This window comes from Cyanistes caeruleus, chromosome Z, assembly GCF_971803275.1.
Source record: "Cyanistes caeruleus chromosome Z, bCyaCae1.hap1.1, whole genome shotgun sequence".
Lineage (NCBI taxonomy): Eukaryota > Metazoa > Chordata > Aves > Passeriformes > Paridae > Cyanistes > Cyanistes caeruleus.
The window spans coordinates 39,930,834-39,947,277 of NC_141732.1; the positions used below are offsets into that span (position 1 = coordinate 39,930,834).

General features: G+C 38.6%; 1 protein-coding gene and 1 long non-coding RNA gene across 3 annotated transcripts in view; one reads left to right on the top strand and one right to left on the bottom strand.

Annotated features, from left to right (window-relative positions):
* On the top strand, positions 1-8,599 carry LOC147648376 (uncharacterized). The gene is made up of 4 exons (XR_015280974.1): positions 1-84; positions 1,888-2,097; positions 4,231-4,328; positions 4,843-8,599. It is a non-coding gene; the product is annotated as an uncharacterized LOC147648376 (long non-coding RNA).
* SECISBP2 (SECIS binding protein 2) overlaps positions 7,649-16,444 on the bottom strand; it is a 26,193-nt gene continuing 17,397 nt past the window's right edge. For both annotated transcript variants that reach the window (XM_086869130.1, XM_086869129.1), the window contains 7 exons: positions 14,450-14,619; positions 13,552-13,690; positions 12,972-13,101; positions 11,023-11,243; positions 10,127-10,281; positions 9,493-9,694; positions 7,649-8,738 (listed from right to left, as the gene is read on the bottom strand). In XM_086869130.1, the coding sequence (XP_086725256.1) occupies positions 8,629-8,738; positions 9,493-9,694; positions 10,127-10,281; positions 11,023-11,243; positions 12,972-13,101; positions 13,552-13,690; positions 14,450-14,619 (1,127 nt within the window). In that variant the 3' untranslated portion in view covers positions 7,649-8,628. The remainder of the gene's footprint in view (positions 8,739-9,492; positions 9,695-10,126; positions 10,282-11,022; positions 11,244-12,971; positions 13,102-13,551; positions 13,691-14,449; positions 14,620-16,444) is intronic.

The window sequence follows — 16,444 nt, forward strand, 5'->3', positions numbered from 1 at the left end:
CTGAAAACTGGAAACAAGCTGCACTGCAACAGGATCAGGAAAACCCTGAGTACTGCTTGCACCTAGATTTTGCTGTCAAACAGTGTAAGTGGGGATGAGTGTGTATCTCTGGGGATTTCCAGTGCTTCTGACTGCACAAAAACAATGGAAGGGTAAAATTGCCTAGTTGCACTTGGTAAGGGACCAATCTGAACCAACACAGCTTTCAAAATTTCATATATAAGGAAATTGCTGCATTTTAATCTCTTGGTGAAATGTGGATGTAAGCTGAAATTTTGGATTTCCAGCACAATTGGGATCTTCAACACTGAAAGGTAGAGCAGGTTCTCTGAGTACATCTGAAGTTTAGGGCAGTGTCCTGCACTAAACATGCCACTTCCTTGCGTGGCTCTAAAATGGCACTTAGGGATTTTGATTTTTTTGTTGTGCTTGCACTTACTATTCCTCCCATTTGTCCAAATTCCAACTTCAGCTTTATGTTACTGAAGTAATTTGCCCCTGGTTCCAGACTTCCCATGACCTTAGTGACATGTAACCTATCTGCTGTTAACTTGAATGATTACAATCATTCATAAAACACCTTTAAAAAAAAAATAAATAAAAAAGTGCTAGACCAGCTGTTTTCAATCCAGTGTATGCTTGCTCTTTCTACTTTGTTAGAGCTGCTGTCAGCCCTTCAGACTGTGCCACTTCCCTCAGAGAAACTCTACAATGCTTTAACTAGATCATGTCCTCTGTCATTCACCCTTACCCTTACTGCTAATTTATGTGCCCATATTTGTGGGAGATTTGGAAATAAAACTTAGGAGTTAAGAACTTAATATGATACACAATGTTAAAATGCCAATGTACAAATTTGTAATATGTACACAACTGTAAAAACTAGTTGTTTTTCTATATGACTATCTAAAACTTAATGATAGAATTGTATTTTTCTAGGGAAAGAATGCCATATCAACTTGCAATATGAAGTGCTCACAGTAAAAGCTGTAGCAGGTTCTGTCAAGACATATTTGCAACAACAGTTCATTTTCTTTTTACCTCCAATTTCTCTTCACATCTTCTCTTGCTAAGGCGAGTCTGGATCCTAGGCCCAGAGGGAGAAATAGTCATGTTTTAAACATCAGAATTACAAAGTTCTTAGCTTGGCCCAGATGTTTGTATTTTAAATGGAAAGGCTCCGATGCTGCCAAGTGCACTTCAGCCAACCTTGCTAGCTAGTTTTCTGGGAACAGCTGTTCTGTCCTCCAGGCTACTGTCAATCTCTGATTTATTCAAATGTTGCCCTTGCAGGTTAAGACAAATAATAGTAACAAGGCTAAAAAAATTAGGTTGCTCTTTGTTGTTGATCCAAGCTTCTTTCAAGTTCTGTCTTGCTTAAGTGCCTGCTGTGACTACTGGTTCTGTGCTTTTTCCAGTTCTGCCTCTTTCATTACTAGTTCCAGCATCTTCAGCGCACTGAGTTCTTGACCTTTTCCCCTCCTGGCCTTTTTTTCAGCTTCTGCAAGGCACGTCTGAGGTGGTTTCAGCTTTGTACCAGGACCTCTGTTGGGCAGCAGTAGGCAATGTGTCCTAGGGCTACAGGAATTCACACAGGCAGATGGTGCTGGTGTTCATCACTGGCTCTTACTACGTGTGCCAAGCCCCCCGTTGTAAGAACCCTCAACACAGAATTCCTCAATACAAAACCAAAACTTTGGCTTAAACCTAAACTTCCAGTGCTAGCTCCTCTTTATCCCAGGCTTTTTGTACCCAGAATTTCAGCTGAAGAAACCTAAGAAACATTTCAATTAACCATTTATGTTTTTAAGCCTTAATTTGACGTGATGGGGTTTCTTTTCAGACTCATCTTCTGTTTTCTTACAGAATAACCTGACATTTTTACAGGTCCAGATAACTCCTACTTTCTCTGGAGGAAGAACGGACAAAAGATGAAGGCATGCATCACAGAGCAATCTCACACGCTGCTTGATGGCAGAGTGCATGTTCTCAGCTGGGTGAAAGATTCACTATCAGAAAACACAGAATACAGATGTTCATTCATCTCAAAAGTTGGGAACACAACATCTGAAGTGCTGATCACAGTGGAAGATAAAGGTAGGCTTATTTCAAGTGAATGCTGCTGACCCCGATATGAGTAAAGCTCTACAATATCCACCCATAAAATGTGCATATCTAAAGATGGTAACCTGAGTCTGTTAAGGAATGCTCAATGCTGCTTTTTTCAATGACAGAGAAAAGCCACAGGAGTTATGCCATCACTCCAGTTACTTTGAAGTCCATCTCAGAAGCAGAATTAAGAGCATCTCAACCAAACCAATGTAAATGTAAAACAGACAGAGGGGCTCTCACTGTGCTCTAAAAATATATGACTGTTGCTAGCAAAAGATAAATAGAAAATATGTCACCATCAGTCTTGCATTCTGCAAAAAAAGCTGACAAATACAACAAGCTCAAGTAACATAGCCCCTCTTAAATTATCAATGTAAGGAAGTACAAGGAACTCTTGAATTAAATTATGTGCCATCTACAGATGGCTGAAGGATCAGACCCAGCCAGCATGGATTTAGGAGGGGTAGGTCGTGTTTGGCCAACCTGATCTCCTTTTATGACCAGGTGACCCACCTGGTGGATGCAGGAAGGGCTGTGGATGTTGTCTGGATTTCAGCAAGGCTTTGACACTGTCTCCCACAGCACACTCCTGGAACAGCTGGCAGCCCTTGGCTTGGGCAGGAGCACTCTGTGCTGGGTTAGGAGCTGGCTGGATGGCCAGGCCCAGAGAGTGGTGGTGAATGGTGCTGCACCTAACTGGGGGCTGGGCACCAGGTGGAGTCCCCTCTGGGGTCTGTGCTGGGGTCTGTACTCTTTAATTAATATCTTCATTGATGATCTGAACAAAAGGATTGAGTCCACCATTGGCAAATTTGCAGGTGATACCAAGTTGTGAGGGAGTGTTAATCTGCTGGAGGGTAGGAGGGCTCTGCAAAGGGCATGGACAGGCTGGATTGATGGACCATATCCAGCAGTATGAGGTTCAACAAGACCAAGTGCTGGGTCTTGGACCAAGTCCAAGTGTTGTGGCCGCACTTTGTCCGCAACAACCCCATACCATGCTACAGGCTGGGCTAAGAGTGGCTGGACAGTGGCCAGGAAGAAAGGGATGTGGGGGTATTGGTGACAGTGGGTGAACATGAGCCAGCTCTGCCCAGGTGGCCAAGAAGGCCAATGGCATCCTGGCCTGTATTAGCAACAGTGTGGCCAGCAGGAGGTGGGCAGTGATGGTACCTGGTATTCAGCACTAGTGAGGCTTGAGTTTTATGTGCAGTTCTGGGCCCCTCACTTTAGGAAATTGATGGTGTGTGAGGTTGAGATGCTGGAGCATGTCCAGAGAAGGGCAACAAGGCTGATGAAGGGTCTGGAGCACAAGTCCTGTGAGGAGAGGCTGACTGAGCAGGTGGTGTTTAGCCTGGAGGAAAAGGAGGATGAGGGGAGACCTTATCACACTTTGCAACCACCTGACAGGAGGGCGTAGCCAGGTGGGGGTCAGCCTCTTTCCCAGGACAAGAGGACACAGGCTTAAACTGTGGTAGAGGAGGTTTAGGCTGGACTAATTAGGTGGAATTTCTTCACAGAAAGGATAATGAAACATTAGAATGGGCTGCCCAGGGAAGTGGTGGAGTCACTCTCCCTGGAGGTGTTTAAAGACTGACTGGTTGTGGAGCTGGGTGCTCCAGTTGACAAGATAGGTTGATCATAGGTTAGATTTAATGATCTCAGAGGTCCTTTTCTGATTCTGTGATCCTATGATTATTGAAAAACAAGGAATACCAGCTGGACATGTCCATTGTGTCACTGGTACCTCATGTTAACCGGTCCTCTCCAACATGTCAACTCCTTCTCCCCAGGCTTGTTATTTACCTGGAGCATTCCTGTGCTTGTTAGATGGATTTGAACTATTCATTTGTAGGTCCTGCCTTCTAGATCTCAAATCACAGATAATGGTACTAAACCTGTTTCCTCTGGAGGCTATTAAGTTTGCTGCATTGTGTAAGAGATATAACCATTTCACCAGAACTTACTGACAAATAACATTAAAGGATGTACAGCAAAATGAAGGACAAGACGTGGATTCTTTCTAGTCCCCTTCCTGCAGGACAGGCAGTCCCGAATCTGATCACACACTGACTTGTGCCATTACATGCTTATGTAATCATCCCATTCCATTCTCAGATAATGCTGGTCAGGATGCATGGACCAAAGAATTTGATAGCTGGAGAAGTGCCATCAGTGAACATGACAAAATGATGCAAAACTGGAGGAAAACATGGGTAAGACCTTTTATAAACTGCCTCTTGCACTTCTGCAGCTGCATGTATTAATAGAACAAAATGATTGGTGTTCCTGTCCGTGTCATCACTGTTGACCCCCTCAGCAGTAAAGTCTGTTCTATGTATGACATTCATTTCAGTTATGTCAGCTTGTTCCTTCGGTCTACTAACCAAGTGCTCAGCGGTCAGTAGTTCTCTTCCTGCTCAAAACAGTAAGCCTGTGTACAGTGAATAGAGTAGATCAGGATCATCACATCAGTAGACTAGCTGGACTACAGAGACTACTGGACTTCAGAAATTATACTGTTCATGAAAGCTGACTTTTTTTAAAAAAGAAAAAAGAAATCCATACCCATCTATTAATACTTTTCTCCAACAGTTAGAACGAAGATAACTTTTGAAAACCTTAGCTATTATGCACTTGTTGCCTGTGGAACAGTTAGTATAGGCAACCTTAAGCCCCATTTTCATTTTCAGGGTGGTATTAACACATCATTCTGAAATTTTTCTTCAGGAGACCTGCAGCAAGAGAAACGGCCTCTAAGAAGGAGATATGTATGCAAGTTAGGAGTAACTGTTAATATTACAGCATTTGGAGATGTCTTTGCAAGCATTAGTGCCGACATTAAAACTGATATTCAGGAGAACCACCTCAAGCATGAAGTAGAAGGGGATATTCTTACTGCACCAAAGAATAACTAAGCTGAGATACATGGTACAAGAGAGGCCACCCATCCCATGCCACAACTATCTCTGGTTTTCTGATGTCAGCTATTTCAGCTTAATAAAGGAAAAAAGTAGTCTCAGCAAGACTTGTGCTGTTCAAAGAACATGGTGTTTTCTGTTTTGAGTTTATTAAGCCAACCAGGTAATTTTGGACTTGAGGATCTTGGCATCACATTTATTTAAAGGCATTTCAACTTGTACACTTTCTTTTACTATGTTTACCCTTATGTTGCCAGTGTTTTGAAGAGCATTCCTTTCTAGTGTCAGCAAGCTCATTTGTTGAAACACATTTCCTTTGGTAATTGTGCTGGGATTGAGTTAATTTTCTTCACAGTGGCTGGTATGAATTTGTGCTGAACACAGGGTTGATAATGGAGAGATGTTTCTGTTATTGCTGAGCAGGGCTCACACAGAGCCAAGGCCTTTTCTGCTTTTTGCACTGCCACAATGGCAAGAAATCTGGGGGTGTATGGGGGGTTGGGAGGAGACACAGCCAGGACAGGTGACCCCAGCTGACCCAAGGGATATTCCAGACCACATGGCATCATGCACAGGATGTAAAGGCAGGGGGATATGTATGGAGTGATGTAATTTGTTTTCCCAAGAAACCATTGCGTGTGATGGGGCCCTGCACTCCTGGAGATAGCTGAACACCTGCCTGCCCATGGAAAGCTCTGAATTAATTGTTTTGCTTTGCTTCTGTGCATTGCTTTTGCTTTACCTATTCAACTGTAATCTCAACCCACGCGTTTTCTGGCTTTTACCCTACCAGTCTGCTCTCACTGTGAGAGGCTGGGTGGCACTTGGTTGCTGGCTGGGCTTAAACCATGACAGTAATAAAGTTTCTATACCAAATAAAGAAGTTCTGACTAATACTTAAAGTATGCAAGAAGATTCTTTAATTTTTGCAAATTCTTCTATATTTGAGATAATGCAGATTAAAAATTCTATGCTGAATGATTCAAAGACCATTCCTTATGATGATCAAGGGCAGACTGAAAATGTGAGGACCTACACTATCCACAGTAAAAGTGTTCTACTGCATTACTGCTCAGAGTTTTGTCTTTCTGCATCTAAGAAACATAAGTCTGAGGTATAAATTAAATTTTCTCTATTATCTGCTCAATGGATTTCAACAATCTGGAAGCAAGTAAGATGCTCCCTAAAATAATCAATCAGCCCAGGCAGAGATCTGCTTTGAGCAGTATCAGAAAGCTTCATTCTCATCCCTAAGTTCTCATCCCATCTCTCCCAACTGCTAAGATGTAAATTAGTGTTTCCCACATTAAAGAAAGCAGTCTCTCCATGCTAAGACTTGAATGATCCTTTTTTTTCCAGTATCAGACCACCTTGTCACACACGCAGGGTCAAAATTAACTTTTTCCCTACTTTTCTTAACCATTTTCTCAGTTTTTCATACAGGCATTTTATTAATGCTGATGCAGATTTCTGACACCACCAGAGGTATTTTTTTTTTCACATTTGTTCTCATCTTTTTGTTCTCAAGACAACTGTAAATAGACTTTCCTTGAATTGTCTCTCCTCCATTTGTTAACCAGTTTGGAGCACACTTAGGTTTTGTTCTGTGAAGATGAGTGGGAATATAAAGACAGGGGTCAGGGTTAGCATAGCTATGCTTTGCTTTGTTTCTGCAGGAAATTACTGTGAGTAATAAAAAGTTGCCAAATTTTTGATTTAGTTCAGTTTTCTGGGGGGGCGGGGGGTGGGAGAAGGAGAAGAAGAAAAATCTGTGTGTACCAGCCTTAGTAACCATGGCTGGGACACCTTACAGTAATTTTTTGTTTTATACTCTCTAAGAACTGGAAATAAGTTCCTAAGATTGTGAATAATGTTTCTGAAGTTTTATGCTTTTCTACAGTAAGACGAAATAGAAAACATGGTCAAAACCAAACTTCCTTACCAACTGGTCCTCATTCTGTGCAATGACTGGGTTTAGCAGTTCCAGAATTTTATATCCAAATTAATTTAATTTTGTATCCAAGTGGCACAGATGCAAATGAATAAATTACAACTTACCTTTGCATCAAGGATCTATGCTGGCCAGAAGCATGTTTTGTTACTGGGACCTTTCACCCCCAATTTCCATTTAATATTAGAAGGACCTAATCCAAAAAAGATCATCATCATAACTAGTGTATTTCAGCATAAGGCCAGCTCCCCTTATCAGTGGTCTTTCCCAAAAGTGACATTTCAAGTATCACTAAATTCCCACAAGACAAGCTTACTTAAGTCACAAGCATTCTTTATAGAATCAATATATTGTATCAGATTTTATACAATCCATATTCTACAAAATTGTTTTAATTTCAAAATTAGAGTTTTTTTATATCACTTCTATCATCACAAGGCAGCTACTTTCCAAAGTATTGCACTACAAATGTTCAGTATGGTGAAGCACTTGCAGACACACCTCAGAGATGCTGAGCAACACATGCTATCTGTATCACCTTTCAGAAAAGCTGACACAAGTTTTATGTGCGTCCCACCAATTACTTCCTTTAGGCTTGTCCTCAAAAAACAGTGTTTATATAGTCCGTTCCTACTAAGGTGCTCCACCACTACTATAAGCACAGTTCATTTTTAAAATTTTATTTCCTCTAGGATACAAACTTCATTTCGTAAAAGATATAAATTTTTTCTATTTAGATACAAACTGAGATTGCTCAAAAACTCATAGATGTACATACCACCACAACCCCAAACTGAAGGAATGAAGTCTCAGCAAAGAGAAGGTACAAAGAAGCAGGCTAGCACATTTGCTGTCCTGCAGTATCATCGAACTTTCAAAGCAGGATGTATGACAAACTACTCTCAGTAGCAACAGAAACATCAAATTTATAAAAAGTCTAAACAGAGCACATTCACTTCAGGAATTTCAGACCCTTGTAGTCTGTGCTATTTCCTTCACACCTGATGTATGATCCCCAAAGAACAACACAGAAAAGTTCCTAACTCCTAGTTCCTAGCTAGGAACTTTGTCATCAAGGCCTTCCTTCATTAGTTTAAATCAAGCTACCTGACCCAAATTAATTTGTTGATGACTAGAATAAAGTGACATTGATAGCAGCCTGCCCTTCTGAGCATGCTTATTTAGAAGAAAAACTTAAGAACAAACCCATAATCAAACAAGAACTGAAGTTTTTTATACAGGAGTTAAAAATTAAGGGCAATTCACCTTTAGCCCCTTCTGGCTCAAGGAATCTCTTCCAGAAGAAAATTATTTTTCTATCAGATTCTTTTGGTATATTCTACCCCAAGAAATCAATGCTAGTCCATAAAAGCATTAAAGTATGCCAAACCAGTTGAAGTGATTTGGGGCTACAGCAATTTCGTGGTCATCTGCTATAATAATCAGATAAACAAATAGAACATAAAAAAATTAACCAGTGCCTCATGTGCTCCAGTGTGTATTTTGCTTAAAGGGATTCAGAACAAGTTGCTTAGCTAACTTCAGGTATTTCTTTAGAGAATGTAATTTTGCTACCTTCTTCCTAGGAATCTAACAGAAAAAAAAAAAATAAAAATTAAAAGCCCAACAGATCTGGATGTGGATTTACTGATGGTCTTCCAAATTCAATATTGCCATGTCAGCAGTTGCACTCTTTTCCAATTCCAGTGCATATGGGTTATATTCTTCTTCAAGTTTTCTCCTCCACACTTTAACTACAGAATATTGGGGAAAAAAAAGAAGCAAACAACAAAGAAAAAACAAAACCCAACATGTTACCATATAATACTTGAGGAAAAATTTAAAATGAAAAGTCAACCCTGATTCTTTACTTCCCCTTCAAAATAAGAGCTGAGATAAGCTGACACAGGCGTGCTGGCATTTACATTATGCAACATTAGATGACACACAAAAAAATAACCCATGAGTGACCGAGCTCCTTGTGCCCAACATCCTACTCAAGCAAGGCTAATGCTGAAGATGGTTCCAACTTAAAAAAAACCTCTAAGTTTTCAAAACCTTCTATCTGCAATACATTGCACTGTCTGGTGACTTAAGAACAGAGCTGGTGGAAAATGTTTCTAGAAATGAGTGCTTGTGGATAGGAAGATGCATCTCAAATATGCTTCAATACAAAAGGTATGTCTACCCTAGTCATAGAGGATGGACATCTACAATTAATCTTAAAAGGATTTTTTGAACTAACAGCAGTATAATTAGGAGCTCTGTTAAACCTCCTTGATCAAAGCAATGAGTATTCCATGCCATTTCTGGATTTCAGGGAGGAACTTTCTTTAACACTTTCTCAGCAAAACCTGACTTCAGATTTATAAAAAAAACAAGAATTTTCCCCCTCCTTCCTTCCTTAATAATGACTAGAGCAGATGTCATTCATTTCAGTGAAAGATCAGAGAACTAATAAGCACAATGAATGAAAATGGAACAAAAAACAAGTCAGTAAATACTTACTGTAATTTGGTACATCCTCATCTGAGTCTTTGGAAGATGTTTTACAAGTTTCTAACAGGCTACTTTTTTCAGGTTCAGAAGTTAAGATGCTGGGTTGGGTTTCTCTTAGTCCTGCTTTAGCTTCTTCCTCTAAAGCTGCTATCATATCTCTGTAGGCCTTCCTAGCCTCTGCTGTCAGCTGTACCATTCTATGAAAATGGTCCTATGGCAATATAAAATAATCGAATTTAAATCATACAGTAAATTTTAACATCTTGAAAATCTAATGAATATTCCTTATTCAGAATGTGTAGGTTCATATATAAAAGTTGAGCAGCTTAGTATGTATGACGACATGAAAAACGCAGCATTTATCAGCATTTATAAAAACAGCAGTTCTCTTGAAATATTGAGGGAGATAAAGATGAAGAGGATATCAGGAAGAGAAGGCAAGAGTAATTTTTTTAAACAGTGCTAACTGCCTGTACTTCTAAAATCTGTTTTTCACATAAGCTGTGTGTATGACCTGTGATGGCATCTAAGTCTGCAAAAGCAAAACAAACAAAAAACCCCTTAAAATCACAGTATTTTCATCTTCTCTTCCAAGTAAGAAGTGAAGCTGAACAAAAACATGAAGTGCCTTGTTTCAGCTTACCTGAGCCCCATCATAACTGAAAATTCCCACCACACTCACAGGCACTGCTTTGTTCACACAGCGGCCCAGAGCCTTGCGATTAAGGGCGAAAACAAACGGGATATTCTGCTCACAGGCACAGTCGATAATGTTGTGTAGAGTCTCATCCAGCCCACCTGAAACAGACAATACAATCAGGATGACTGGAGTTAAAGAGCCATACTTAACACAAGGCAAAAAATATCCTCAGATTATGGGTGCATTCTGAAACTATACCTTATAGAAAAAATAAACAAGAGATCACAATAATACCAGTGAATATCCATTTTTAAAGGACAACTTGACATTTTTTTCTTAATTCTTAGCATTAATTTTAGACTGCTACTATTCCATATTTTACTATATTTTACTATATATGAAGTACAGTCTAATCTAGTCTAAAAAAGATCCAGCTGCTAAGGAATTATTTAAATTACAATAATTACAACAATTACAATAAATTAATGCCAATAATGACAACTTTTAGGAAACTATCACTAGTGATTTATTGTCATTCCGTGTCCTAAAGATATTGATACAGTGGGACCCCCTGTGAGTATGGCAGATCTGGCATCAGAAGCCTTTGGATTGTCTCAGCTGTGCAGTGCAATTTTTTATGCAGCAGCACAGCCAATCAGTACCTAAAAAGACCCTAATCTCAGGTAACTTCTCCCACCCCAGATAGTCTTGACTCAGCTCACAGTTCAGCTGCAGAGCAGTAAACAATCTAAGCAAGGAAGGCAACTACATGTGGCTGGATTTCAAAGGATACTCAAATAAATTCCTCCAGTAATAATATTGCTGTCAATATACTGAACCTTCTCTTTTGTATTTCTTTTATTAAACAGACTTTTTTTTCCCGTTAAGAACTTATTTACCCTTTGACTGAATCTTTTCACAGTTAGGAGAGATGATGACACACTTCAGTTTTTTCAGCTTCAGATGTTTCAGAACTTCTCTAAGACCCATAACAAGCCTGCGTTTTATCTTGGCTTTTACTGGGTCTTTCTGATACAAGCGATCTTGGAAACGAACCAATTCTTTTAAGAGATCTGTCACACAACTGTCAACTTCTTTACTAAGTACCTGGCTGCAGTAACTGGAAGAAAGGAGCAATCAAATTGTTAGACTCATTAAAATTACAAATATGTAACATTTAAATATGTAATACATTAAATATACATTTTAAATTCTATTCTATGTCTTTGTATTTTTTTCTGTTTCCACTCCAAACACACTTTGTTATATACATGAAACAAAAATTTACTTAGGATTTCTTTTCAGTGTCTGAGAACTTAAGAGGAAGAAGTTTCTTTCCTTGTGCTACCTGGCTTTCTAATCAAACTCTATTAAAAATAGATACATGTACAATAAATCTATATATCTCTATATAAATATATATTTTATCCCAACAAATAGGTATGTGCATATCTTTTTCTTCTGAAGCATTTTTGAGGGCATTTACTTTGATGTATATAAATCAAAGTACAGCAACAGTACAAAATTCTAACTTATTTCTGTAAATTCAAGGCTATGTGTAAAAAACATGGAAAACAGGATTACATTCCTCCTCCCTCCATTCATCTGTATCCTTTTTCACATATTCTGACTATGGTTTTGTGTTGTTCATAAGGAAAGGATACAAAACAATGTAATTCATCCTTCTAGTACAGGCTGGGGAAGATCAGAATTTAAAAGTATTTCACCCCACCCCACTTTTACACAAAGAATTTTCCGTGAAGAAAGGTATCAAAGAGAAAAACTAAAGATGTATCATCTGCATTGTCAACAGAAGGATTTCCTAGTGGCAAATTCACTTAAGATAATGAGAAAAGATCACAACATCTATCCTGAATCTTAGAGATACAATTATTTCCAAAATTTATTTAGCTTACAAGCATTTTTACTTACTATTTCCTATTGCTTTCACTAAGTCTTGAAGACAGATCTACTGGAACACTAAAAAACCTAATCTAAAGAAAATAATCTAAGCTTTGCTGAATGCTCTACATCCTGTAAACTGAGTCATCCTTCATGTATTCAACCCAAAGTGTGCTCTCAGTAAAACACTGTTGCATAGACACAAATTAAGCAATTTTTATTGCAATTAGAAGTTAAATTAAGAGTTAATACAGAAAGTATGTTTGTATCACTATTAACCATTACTATGACATGAACTGCAAAAAACCCACCAGCTGTGGATTTGTTTTATGGGAGGAGAACTAGAAGTTAAAACACTGCTTTCCCCAGGAAACTGTTTTAACCTCTCATTACTGGACTTCTTCAAATGTAGTAATGGCTGTTTCTTTTTTATAAAGAAACGTGTACACACATCATCTTAAACATTTAGCTGAAACTGTTTGCACACAATAGCTCAAACATATTACCTTTATTTCTTTGCCTGGCCACAACATGAAAATGTCATCTGGTTTCTTTACATTTTTGCCATTTGGTCTGGCAATATAAAACCAAACTACAACTAAAAATATTTTTTAAGAAATAACGTAGCACACATCTTATTTAAGCTGTTAGCCCATCATTTGAAGTACTTGTACCTTAACAGCAGCTTCTTTTCTTCCTTTAGCCTCTAGTGAATTTTGTTTTTTTCCCTTCAAGGAACATGCATTTTCAAGTGAGAATCACAAAACACACTAAGCTTATAGTTTCTTTGTGTGTCAGTTTACAGAAAGACCAAAAGAAAAACATTTAGTGCCTTCAGTCTAAACTACAGTTACTTTTGCAGAGAATGCAACTGAATTACCTTGTTTGAAAAATGCCATATTGGTGGTACTGTGCAAAATGAGCCATCAATAAAATCAATACTTACTCTCTAAAATTCCTGCTGTGTATTTTTGGAAGAGTGGCAGTTAGCTGCTTTGAAGTCACAGGACCTTCTTTAGATTCCTTGATCCCTGTGTGCTCTGGAAACACTTCAGCAACTTGTGTTACCGGAACAACTATCATGTAAACCAAGATATTTCAATGAAAAGACAGCTCAAAAAGCATTGTGAAGACATTAATCTGTCAAGCATGTATGGAAGAGTCACTACTTTAGTATTAGAACAGTCTGTGGTAATAGGGAAATACATCTAGCTTTTTTTTTTTCTTTTAATCTCACAGGTTTTTTTTCTCATTTCAAATCTCATTAATTGCCAGAGGTAGCTGGGAACTCTCCTCACCACGTATCATAAAACCAACAGGCATAGAAGTTTGGAACAGTAATCAGAATCCCTGTTACTGACTTTCAGCTTTGGCCTGCTTTACAGTCAAGATAAGCCTGAGGTGAATCTCAGACAACTCTAAGGTTGCAGCTATCACCTGGCAGTATTTCGTACTTATTTTCTAAAGAGCTAAATGTGTTCGAATTTCCAGCTACATACTGTATTACAGATTCTCCCAAAAGATACCTGCTTGACTGTCCTGTAGAACTGTTGCATTTTCAGTAGCATTTCCTGCTGTCTGACAAATGTTATCTTCATCTTTTGGTTCTGCTTTCTGTTCTAACAGGTGCTGCTGTTTTCTTTGTTCTCTTTCTTTCAAAATTATCTAAAAATATATATCAAAACCAAACCAATTTGATGTCATGCAGATAACAAAGCATTACTCTTGCTACATATTTACACGAAAAACATTTATAAAGAGGTTCAGCACTAGCATCTGAAGTTTACAACATTTTATTTGCACATTAAAAGAAGGAAAGATAATTCCTCAATTTTCATAGAAAAGGACTTTCACCATGATTACCAGTGAGTGTATGGGTGGAGAAAATATTTAGTAGGGATAAACTACATGGGCAGAACTAAAATTAAAAAAATCCTCTGTATAGAAGATGTAACAGGAAGCAATGTCAATGGGAAAAGAGGGAAGATACAACAGAAATCATCAGCTGTACCTAACACTTGTTGCTAAAGAATCAGCTGGAGTTCCGGCTTGTAAGAGCACAAAAACATTAAATATTAACTCCGTTTGATCCATTTTCCCCAGTCCTGCAAATAAGGTCATCTTTGCCAAACCAAGTAATGTTTCTTTGCATGCATACTGGTACCCTGTGTACCAATTACATGTGGACACTTCCACAGTGGCACTTCATCAGCTATCAACTGATTCAATGGAGAAAGTGTATTTTTTGGTAATTTGTATACCATTTAGCAAATTACCCTCTTCTACCCCTCCCCTCTGAAACCAAGCAAAGCTAAAACTGATTTCAGACAAGTGGACACTGGGATGCAGATGAGAGGGCTTAGCAGACTCCCAGAGTAATATACTACCCTATACTTTTACTATTTAAGATAAAAAAAAAAGGACCTTTTTAAGAGGTGTTGGTCTCTTTGGTTTAGGTACTTCTCTCTGTTTCCCTTTCTTTACCAAAGGAGCACTGGAATCCAAGGGATTATGAGGCATCTTTCCTTGGTTTAAACGGTGACTTCTTGTGGCTGTAGCAGGGTCTTTAGACAACAATGGTATGGCACCACCAACTGAGATTTAAGCAGAAAACTGCATCAGATGAGTAAAATGAATACCTGAACTAGAATCCAATTTCAAAACTGGTATACACATACTAAAATTTTGTTGTGTTGCTTTTAAGAATATTAAGACAACTGTGTGTCACTGAAAAATGTTATTTTTAAAAGATTTACTCCTCACAAAAGACTGCTGTGTCCTCTACTTCTATTACCTGGAACCTTACTGGAAATTGCTACTATCCCTGGAATCACAATCTCTGCCTCAAAAGAAAGCAGAACTTGACCAAACACTGCAGTCCAAGCTACCTTCAAAACCATGCCATGCTGGTTCATCGAATGAATGGCTTCAGGAATTTCTAGGTTTCATGGTGGTGGCATTTCCTCCTCCACAGATTCCGTACTGCATTAAGATAAATACTGAGTAGCAGTATTACAGATTTTAGATTTACTTTCTGTAAATAAACTTAAGCACTTATGCCTACTTTTTGTTACACCTTAATGGAGCTTCCTGAAATTCACTTGCAAATGGGTCATGAGTAATGCAAAGCTACAGCAAAGTCTCTTTTGCTTAACCTGCAAAGATCGCTGAAAATGCCCACTTCACTTGCACTTTTCAGAGGGCTCAGAGCACAGAAGCTTTAAATGACTGGACAAATGACTAAACCTGGGTCTTCCACACTATGACCTCATACCAACCAAACTAAGCTCTCTCACTATCAGCAGGAACTGCTGTATTCTGTGGAACACTTTGTCAAACTTCAGTTTCCTGCAATATAAAGCAGTTCACATTAGCAAGTCAATGGAGATGATGACTAAGTAAGTATCAGTGGAACCAGCTTGACACCTCCCTCTGTGACTCAGGCAACCTCTCTCCCCTGAATACTGAATAGTCAAGTATTCTGGCAGGTTGTCTTAAGCCATCTTCATTTAATGCTTCCACAGTATTTATATGCAGATCCTCCCACATGACATGCAGTACTTTTACTGTAAACAGTTTACATCATAAAACTGCTACACTCTATGTTTACTCTTTGGCTCTGCATATCAAAGGTAAACTGAGAACACTACCAAGAATGTGCAGCACAGGTGGCTACAAAAACTGAAGCTGGATTTGCAGCAAAAAATAAGCATTTAATAACCCTGCAGATACATATTTCCTTCATGTGTACATCAACATTTCAAGTTCACAGTTTTCATGTTACTAAGCTTGATGACTTTACCAATATTATCTACCATGCAAAGTAGGAAGTGGAATAAAAACAACTGTCTGTGGTCACGCTCCTTTCCAATCTTGGTCACTGTCCTCTTGGTAACAGAGGCCAGCATGATCCCACTTCACAAACTGAAGTTGTAGTTTGGTACACACCAAATCAATGGTGTACTGAATATTAAAGAAGTACAAAGCTAAGGTAGCATCTGCCTTATGGCTCCCAGGATACCAACATGACACAGCAATTTCTCTTCCACAGCAGATTCAGGCACAGGAAACTTAGTATTTGACAACAAGTATTTTGACCCATACCTTTGTGGCCCACCATCTACTCATCAATCTATGCACTGTATAATTTTATAGAAACAAAACTGCTTATTAGCACCTCTGCAGCATTAAGCCTGATTGACCCAAATGAAAACAAAAGGAGATTAACTGAAAAAAAAGAAATATTCTAAAAAAGCATCTTGTAAGTTCTCTCAGCTTAGTGAAGGAAAATCTCATCAATGCTTAGCATCTTGAGCTTCGTATTTAAAATCTCAGGTATCACATTAAGTATTGCGAGATTAAATCTGTTGTGATTACTTCTCTTTCTGAAATAATTTCTAAAAAAATCTCTGCTGAAAT